Here is a 9,320-nt window from a genome sequence, read left to right as displayed (position 1 = left end):
TTGATGTCATGGGCAAACTGAAGAGCATGTTGAGAGCTGTTTGTAAAAGCTTGGTCGGCAGATAGTTTAAGCTGCAGGTCAGGGCATGTTCTTGTTACCCTCAAACACACACATTCACACTCTCCACTGGAGAAGTGTGCACATGAATACCTCTCCTGAATGTAAAGCGGCATTTCAGACAGAAATAAGTTGTCAGTAATACACAATTGTAAACCCCCAAATAATCTTAAGGCCCTCTAAATAATTTGGTTGCTGTTTTAACTAATTGATTGATTCATTCTTTCATTCATGTGGAAAGGACCAAATCATTAATATCAATTAATCGGGGTACACATAAGTATTAATATAAAACGGATATAAAATTATATACCCAATTCATAATTTTTTTCTAAGATATTATCTTTCCCCTTTTCTTCAAGGCGCTCTTTGCTATGTATGCGTGGTTATAGGGCTGCAAAATTAATCGAATTTCAATCACGATCACAATATTGGCTGTTACGATTAATTAAGATGATCCTCTGCAATATTAGTATTTAAAAAGTTGCCTAGCTATACATGTCAAATGAACCATTTTGTCATCTTACCACCAGGAGGCAAACGCATGGTTAAGACTTCATCAAGCTTAAGAAATAGCAAGCAAGCAAATTCGGCAGCAGCAGCTAGAAGGGTGGCAGCAAGGCTTGATTTATGTTTGCCACGCCCCGCGCGAACTACGCAGCTCCACGCGTCAAATGAGGTCATTTTGCCAACCATGCGGCGTCTGCGCTGCCAGATCTTCTACAACGCGTACCTTCCAGAATGTCTTTACCGAAAGGAAAACATGGCGAACGAACTCTTGCTCATAGAAGTTTGTCTGCACAAACCCCTGATTTGGGTGAAAAAGGCTACAGTGACCAAAATACCGTAAACAACTCCTGGCAAGCATGCATACTGGGGAGAGATAAAGAGTGTTAAAAAAAAAAAAGCTTGGAAGACGCTGAAGTTGGCTTTACAGAACCCTCCCGAGATTTCAGCTTTCAATTCCGCCTTAAAATCTTTTAATGGCAATGGTTGCCACATGATTGCATGACTAAAGCCTCTGCTTTTTAATCGCCCTAATATATTATTTACCAGTGTGAAATGGAACTGAGATCGAAATTTGAATAAATTCGGTGTGAAATGACTGAAAATGAAAATTTGACTCCTTTGATTAAAATCTGCAGTAAATAATGTGCTTGGTTCTAAGTAGGCTTCATTGTTTTCATTGGTTTGCACTCAAATAAATTAGCTGTTGCCCAGTGTGCCAAGATGTTCTGAATGTGTCTTATTTTTTACTTATTTCATTTACTTTAGTTTATTCTTATTTTTTGTAGGTATCAAATCTTGAAGCCTTGTGTATATACTGCTTGTTTTTTTTTCTTTTTCTTTTTTAAAGGGTATAGACGGGAATAGACATGGTTATACAGTTTGTTCCACTGTATCGAAGAGAGGAAGTCTATATTTACTGACAATCCAGTCAATGATTAGTGTGTGACCAGACATACATGGACATATGGCGACGTAAACTGTCTGTCTGCGGCTCTACCCCAGCTAGTCCCAACAGCAAGTAAGTGCAACATAAAACGATCATTGGTTATTACCACAATTATTAGTCCAATAACAACACTGTCACTTGCCTCGTTAGCAAACAGGGCGATTAAAAACAGGAAAAAGGATGGATGTTTTTCAACATCACCCAACTGTGACCCTTTTTGCATACAGTTTTGCATACATTGTACAAATATTCTTTGGGGGTTGTTAATGCTGCATATTTACTGTTTTCATGGATTGCATAAAAAAAAACAGTTTGAGATAATCCAACAAATCTAATCTGTTGCCTTAAAATCTTTAGACAGCATTATCAGTCTTGTCAAATGTTGTTTTCTAGCGCTGAATTCATTCACATCCTGTACATTATTCTGGGTGCACCCCCAGGGTGTGCAAAAGCGATGAGATGATTTATTCCAATATAGTTTGAGTTTGTCTTATCTTACTACCCATCGCATAAATTAGTAACCGAAAACATTGGTGACCTCTTTCTATATTTATGTTTTTAAAGTTCTTTGATCCTGAAATTAGCTCATAATGCAAAATCCTTTTCTCACTATTAATGCTCTTCTATTTTTGAAAGTCATATTATCCTTTCTGTTTGCCAGTCAATCGCAAACACAACAACCGCAAATGCACAATACAGCTGGTTTGTGTAATTGCATGAAAGATGGCCCACTGAACTTGAATTGAGTGATGATATCACATCTGGAGGTGTCAGCAATTAGTTTGGTGTGGTGTTATCAGTTTAGTCATGTTGAAAGACTGAAGATTTACCGTATATTTCTTGTGATTATATATCACATGTTTTATGTTTCTATTCATAAGAGGATATTGGATTTTTAGACATCATGTCTCATAAATTATTATAAACGATTAATCTGTTTGACTTAGTCAGAGCCATCCATCTATCCATCCATCATCTTCCGCTTTATTCGGGGTTGGGTCACAAATGCAGCAGCCTCAGTAGGGAAGCCCAGACTTACCCATCCCACGCCACTTCGTCCAGCTCCTCCGGGGGATTCCCCAATGCGTTCCCAGGCTAGCCGAGAGACATGGTATCTCCAGCGTGTCCTGGGTCGTCCCTGGGGTCTTCCCCCGGTGGGACATGCCGTACGTACGTACGTATGTATGTTTTGTATCAATATACTGGGACATTGTCTCAGTTATTTAAGCTTCTGTTTAACTTTCATACTGACTGAATAACCAAACCCAGATTCCGTAAACCAAGAATACAAAGATCCTGCAAAGAGAGAATTTGTTGCAGCTCTGCCAAATTAAAAGCATCCGTTGTGTCTGTCAACTCGCTTTATAAATACAGCACGGCTACTTCAAGAAACATTCACTGTGAAATGAAACGAAGAGCTCCTGTCCTGTGTTTCTGACGGTAAACTAGAGACAAGTCCAAACACCTCCATTGCACAGCTGCAGCCATGACTAAAGTTTCACATTGTGTCAAGTGAAACACAACAAGGCATACATTCACTAAGGACTTGACAGGGACTGAATTGAAGCCTCACAGGAGAAGACAGAATTAAAAGGAAATTCAAGTCAAACATTCTGATTAATATTGCAATTGCTGAATATCATCTCTGGTCGTGGCCATTTTGCCACGTATTGACAACTGGAAATGTTTGGAACTCGTGGAACTTTGAGGTTTGTTGAGAAATATATAGGGCAAATCAAATCAAATTAAAATTATCCATTCAGCCAGCCATTATCTGTAGCTTCTTATCTTAACCAGGGTCGATGGCTTGTTGATGCCTATCCCAGCCGTCTTCGGGCGGTAGGTGGGGGACACCCTGGACTGGTTGCCAGCCAATCGCAGGTCACGCAGTGACGAACAACCACTCACGCACCCAATCACACCTGAGGACATTTTAGTGTCCTTTGATACTCTTTTGTGGGCAACAAATAAACTTCACTTGTCTGAGTGGAACTGTTCTCCAAAACACGATCACCCAACTCATGTTGCATTACTAAAAACATAACTGTAACTGCAACACAAAATACTAACACATTTTCTCCAGAAACCTTCACAGTTTTTTTTCTTTCAACTACTATATAGTGTACTTCAGATTTGCTTGTGTAAGCAACCCTATCACAGTAATGTCTACTGAAACACTCGGTGGCGCTATTACAGCTGTCCAGCAGCAGCTCCTGTTTTTTATTTTTTTTTCAGCAGGGAACATAGTCCAAAACTCCAGTGAATTAAAATGTGGAATTATCTGACCATGTTACTTTGGTTTTAAAATCAAAGGTTGATAAAGCCAAAGCTCAGAAGACCACTACAATCGCAAACCGTGTGACAAAAACACTATGCAATATGTGCTATTTATCTGCAAGTGTCATCGGATGTGCTTCACTACAGTGCTTATTTAGTGACTGTGTGTTTTTTTAAGTACTAATCCACTAATACAACAACAATATAATACATCAATGGAAAACAAGATGTTCACTGCTCCTAGCCGTCATGGGTGATTTATAATCTTGTACACACAAAATTACAGTTGTGCATCACCCACTGTGCATCCAGTTCAAGCTTACCTGGTGGTTTAGCTCCAAACAGCACATTTCCCACCGGCATGGTCCAACTTTTGCTTGAAACTAACTACTTGTGAGTTGTTGTTACTTAGGGCCAAGTAAGGAATACGGACTCCAGCTCCTCCCTTCACACATAAAAGCAAAGTTCAACTTCCTGGTAGGCAGGAAAGCGAATAGATTTAGTCCAAGGGGTATTAGTGATAGTGTACAGGTAGACACAGATAAGGCACAAGAGTGGACTTATAATGGGATGCATTATTTGTCAGATACAGTACACCTTGCTGGCCCGGGAGCCAGTACAGATGAGAAGAGACAAAGGAACTGGTTTTGCAACTTTTCAGTCTGATAATAGAAGAGCTTTTATGAATGAATGGGCGTTTTTAACCTACTTTCCCTGTTGGGAGAGATTCTTTGTGGCATACTGTAAAAACCACATGATACTACGATCGGATATCAGATAGCAGTCAAATAGAAAGTGCCATGCTGTATTTCCACTTTGAACTTTATTTTTAAAGAAAATCAATGTAGAGTGCATGATTATTTTTTTAATGTACAGGGATGAAAACACTATACACAAGTTGCTGCACTGACAGTTCCAAATTAGTGTGCAATTATGTTTCAATGTAAATGTCCAATGTGTAACCAAAATTCATTTCATAAAAAGAAATTAACTTATTCTATCATTGCCTCTGAAAGAAAGGTATGATGCACTTATCCTAACTTCCTGCCCTTTGACATGCCCCTCGCACGTGCACCCCCAAAATGGTGCCACCTTCTACAAATTGATGGTCAATGAAGCTGGGAAAATTGGATAAATCAAAATATAGGCAAAACAAACTAAAATGGGAAATAAGTGTCCCCTTTTTTCGAAATGTGGGTGCCTAAAAATACTACAAATGCGCCTAAGAGTTTAAAAATAAGATAACACCTTTCTTGAGTTTCACAACGCGGGAATTTACAGGGGGGCATTTCACACATACAAGCAACGAACAGATTACTTCTCGTGGGCTACTTCCCCACAAGAAGATAATTGTTCACCGAAGCCATTCAATCTCTCTGCCTTTGTTAAATGTCCGGAGGATTGCTTACCATTACAACAGTACCTTAGCAGAGGTTGGGGCTTTTGTCACCAAAAAGAGAAATATGTGATGTTAAAACATACAATATATTGCCCTAAAGACATGTCAACCCCTTAGACTGCACTTTCTTTAAGTTTTATAGTACAGTGTATTTATTTCAAAACCAACTTGCCTATACTATAGTACACACGGTTGCAACTTTTCGAATCACCGCTGAGCGGCGCTGTGAAACATCTAACCATCCATCCATTGATTTAGACAGCTACCACTTCCGGCGCATTTCCTGTTTTTGCGGCGGTGCTACAGCAGCAGTACATGCTTAGAAAACTTTTAAGAGGGCGAAATAATGCATTTATATACATTCGGCGAAGGCTTTCAGTTGCTTTAATACAAACGAGTTTTTCAACAAAGACGTGCACAAGCATCCATCACACGCAAGCAACCACAATTCACGATGCCCCTCGCTCCTGCCAATCAGTCTCAACTAATTCGAGCCAGTCAGAAGGACGACTACTATCAAACCATCCTGAAAAACAACACAAATGAAGCCTTTCAAACGTTTGCCGGTGAGTTCATTTCATCAAAGGCAAGTAGGAAGTAGGGCTGTTTACCTGATTCAATGCATACTTTATTTTAAGTGTGTATCAACACTGGATTCTGTTCTAGCTCTCGTCATGATTTTTTTTTTTCCAAGGGTCCAAAAGGTGGCTGGACTGGAGGAAGGAAGTTGAGCTACTTTCAGATGTGGCTTATTTTGGTTTAACAACACTCATAGGTAGGCTGACCAATTTAACATGAGATAGTCGTGTCACCACGGCTGTTAAGTGTACTGGGATAAATGTTAAATATTGACAGCAGAATATTTGTGGGACAAAAATTGCAGATTTTATTGTTGTCATTTTGCTGAACCCAAATTCATTAAATCCCATATTTCTCAGGAAACCAGACCTTAGGTGAGGAGTATGTGAATATCATCCAAGTCGACCCCAGTAAAAGACGCATCCCCACACTAACAAGACGAGGCCTCCTTGTTTTCTACCATACACTCCTGCCCTACTTTTTGGATAAGGTCTTGGTCTGTTTGGAGAATGAGCTCGAAGGCACACAAGAGCTGAGCTGCAGTGTCAGACGGCGGCAAGCTGCGTCGGGGCCCTGGAGCCTAGAACTGTGGTTGAGGCGATGCATACGGAAGGCGGTGCAACTGTTGTCTGAGCCCCAGAGGAAAAAGTGTTTGCCAGCAGTCTTTGTCCTCCAGCAGACATTAGCCCTCCTACACAGATTCCACGTGGCTATCTTTTATTTCAGTGGAGTTTTCTATCAACTGTCCAAGAGGATTTCTGCAATCAGCTATGTAAGTCATTTTGTGTGCTCATGATGTTGCTGCTGTGCTTACCTGCGAAGTACTCGTCAGCCTCACAAACATCTTTACAAATGGGCAGATAATGAAAGATTCTCAATCAATCTGTAATTGAAAAATGCTGGCTGCACTTGAAAGGAGTGCTTTTTTGCTCATGAGTGAAAAAGATTGCATTGGCCGCTTACATACAAGTGTTAATGCTTGTGTGCGCACAGCTGCGTGTTTCAGAACCTCGGAGTGACGATGTGACGATCAGGAGCAGCTATAGGCTGCTGGGAGCTGTCTCCCTTATCCAGCTGCTCATCACGGTATGTCTGCAGCTCAACAACTTCAGGCAGAAACAGAGAGCCAGGCAGGAGTGGAAGCTCCACAGAAATCTCACTGGCAGGTAAGCTAATATGCATGGGTTGCTCATGTGTGTCCCAAGTGACTGCATGTTTTATCTTAACTATTGGTCACTGAGCAAAACCCTGATGAAATGCCGATGTATTTTGTCAGTCCGCAGCAAACCCAAAAGTCAAGGTCCTTACCTACTCGCTGCATTCTGTGCTTGGAGGAGCGCAGGCATCCGACCTCTACCCCCTGCGGACATCTATTCTGCTGGGAGTGCATCACAGAGTGGTGCAACACCAAAGTAGGGCTCATGTCAGAACCATTATTAAAATCACTTAAAGCGATGATGTGTAATATGCAGACGGTTATTCTTTTTTAAAACCCACTATAAATTTCGATGTAGGTGTAAATATTTGTTTCTATTAAATCGACATTTTTAATATATAAAAATATAAGGTTTGTTTGCCATTCGTAAATAAATGAAGGGAGAGAAGGGAGGGTCGGCTCCACGCGGAACAAATTTCACGACCGTGCTCAACGACTGGTTTGGGAGTTAGGGTGACTAGTTATTCTACACATTTGAGTTTACCCACCGAAACTGAAGCTTGGGGTTACTAACCGGTGTTGACATATTTGCCCAAGTTTCGTCTTCCACGCTGTTATGCAGTGAAACCAAAATTAATTTGTATTTGTTCATTCTCTCACTTGGCGCGTGCTTTCAAAGTATGGTCTCTCTGAGACACCGTAGTGTGGTAAACGGCAATTCTTAATTCTATACAATGCAGCTTTAAGGGGGCATTTTGAATTTTTTTTTTTTTTTCAAATAGACGATGCTGCATGTATGTGTGTGTGTGTGTGTATATATATATATATATATATATATATATATATATATATATATATATATATATATATATATATATATATATATATATATATATATATATATATATATATATATATATGAGTGTGTCACAGGGAAATGTTTAAAATTAGTTTGAGATTACATTAAAATGTTATGGGACCATATTTTGTGGTATACTGCCAGTTTAAAATTTCAATATAGACAAATAGGACAAGGGACTCACAGGATATGTGTGGAAATTATCTTTGTACTCTCCTCCATTTATTCATAAAATCCATACCGGATTTTAACCTGCACCAACAAAAATTTAAAAGAAAATGAAAGTGTCATGTATAGGCCGCACCGGACTATAAGCCACAGGGTTCAAAGCATGAAAATAAAGTAGCGTTTTGCAGTCCGAAATTTCCGGTACCTTATGCACAGCATAAAATTTTAAAAAATTAACACACAATTATCCAGTGGCCACATAATGGTCATTGAAAGTAAATATATGCTATTACAACTATGTGTGTATACTGTAGTATCCAAGTGTATGTCTTTTTGCATGACTTCATACAGGCGGAGTGCCCCCTGTGCCGTGAGAAGTTCCTGCCTCACCGTCTAGTTTACCTGAGGAATTACAGCTAGAAGATGCATACAGTTCTGGTGGATATTATTTTGATAAGTTATTAATTTTTAAAGAAAGACGTATAAAGCCTATCCCCCCTTTTTTTTTTTTTTAACAGATATATATTATTTTCCATTCTGTAGTTTTCACTGTCTAAAAAAATGATTAGCTGGACATGATGTCCAAATTCGCTTTTTTGTCTTTTTTTAAAAGATGTTAGAAGTCCATTTTGATTGCATCAGTCAGTAATATTCAAATGACTATTTTGATGACAGCTCATGTATTTTAATAAATTTGCCGATCCACAATGACTTGTCATTATTGATTGAGAGCATATTTAAAGTGACCTGTTGAATACGAATACAGTATGTGTATGCGCTCCTGTACAGCTATACTTGTGAGAACCATTTTGAGTTTTCCATACAGCATAGTGGGGACATTTTGTAGAATTGAGGACATTTAGGCCGGTCTTCACTTGTTCAAGAGCTCTCTTTTTTTAGGGTCAGGACTTGCTTTTAGAGTATAGGTTTGCATTGGGTTTGTGATGGTTAAGATTAGGAGGTGTGAAATGCATCATGTCAGTGGATGTCCTCACAATTGTAGCGGTACAAACGTGTGTGTTAGATGCATTTTCACAAAAACGGGCGAGGTTGAACTAGGCAACTAATGGGATGAGATCTGTTTATATTTTGAGATGCGGTACAAGACATACAGGACAATGCGCTGCCTGTCAAGTCATTTTATCAAAGTAAAAGCCAAACATGAGGAAGCCATCTAATTATTCGAAATAAACTATTTATGGTCAAAGTTATGGAATCAGATTTGTGCCAAAAAAAGAACCAATCAAATGAAAAACCTCTGAGAAGCAAACAGAACTTTTGGTTTCAAACAAGAAAAAGTTACAGAATCAAACAAATCTTTGTTTCAACCAACAAGCTTCCAGGCTGAAAAAAATCAAAATAAAACATT

General features: G+C 39.2%; 1 protein-coding gene across 1 annotated transcript; it reads left to right on the top strand.

Annotated features, from left to right (window-relative positions):
* The first annotated feature begins 5,409 nt into the window (after window positions 1–5,409).
* On the top strand, window positions 5,410–8,659 carry pex10 (peroxisomal biogenesis factor 10). Its single transcript, XM_088407809.1, has 6 exons — window positions 5,410–5,755; window positions 5,884–5,964; window positions 6,128–6,540; window positions 6,762–6,934; window positions 7,045–7,180; window positions 8,303–8,659. The coding sequence occupies exons 1-6, from the start codon at window positions 5,644–5,646 to the stop codon at window positions 8,369–8,371; spliced, it is 984 nt and encodes a 327-aa protein (XP_088263935.1). The 5' UTR covers window positions 5,410–5,643; the 3' UTR covers window positions 8,372–8,659.
* Window positions 8,660–9,320: the final 661 nt, after the last annotated feature.

Source organism: Hippichthys cyanospilos, chromosome 2 (genome assembly GCF_059441005.1).
Source record: "Hippichthys cyanospilos isolate Australia breed blue-spotted pipefish chromosome 2, RoL_Hcya_1.0, whole genome shotgun sequence".
In the NCBI taxonomy this organism is placed as follows: domain Eukaryota; kingdom Metazoa; phylum Chordata; class Actinopteri; order Syngnathiformes; family Syngnathidae; genus Hippichthys; species Hippichthys cyanospilos.
This window is presented reverse-complemented; position numbering and strand designations above follow the sequence as displayed.

Bases quoted from the DNA above. Each gene is read 5' to 3' on its own strand.
- pex10 (XM_088407809.1), top strand. From the start codon at position 5,644: ATGCCCCTCGCTCCTGCCAATCAGTCTCAACTAATTCGAGCCAGTCAG. The intron at 5,756-5,883 runs GTGAGTTCATTT...TTTTTTTCCAAG, and splicing joins AGCCTTTCAAACGTTTGCCG to GGTCCAAAAGGTGGCTGGAC. The intron at 6,541-6,761 runs GTAAGTCATTTT...GTGTGCGCACAG, and splicing joins GGATTTCTGCAATCAGCTAT to CTGCGTGTTTCAGAACCTCG.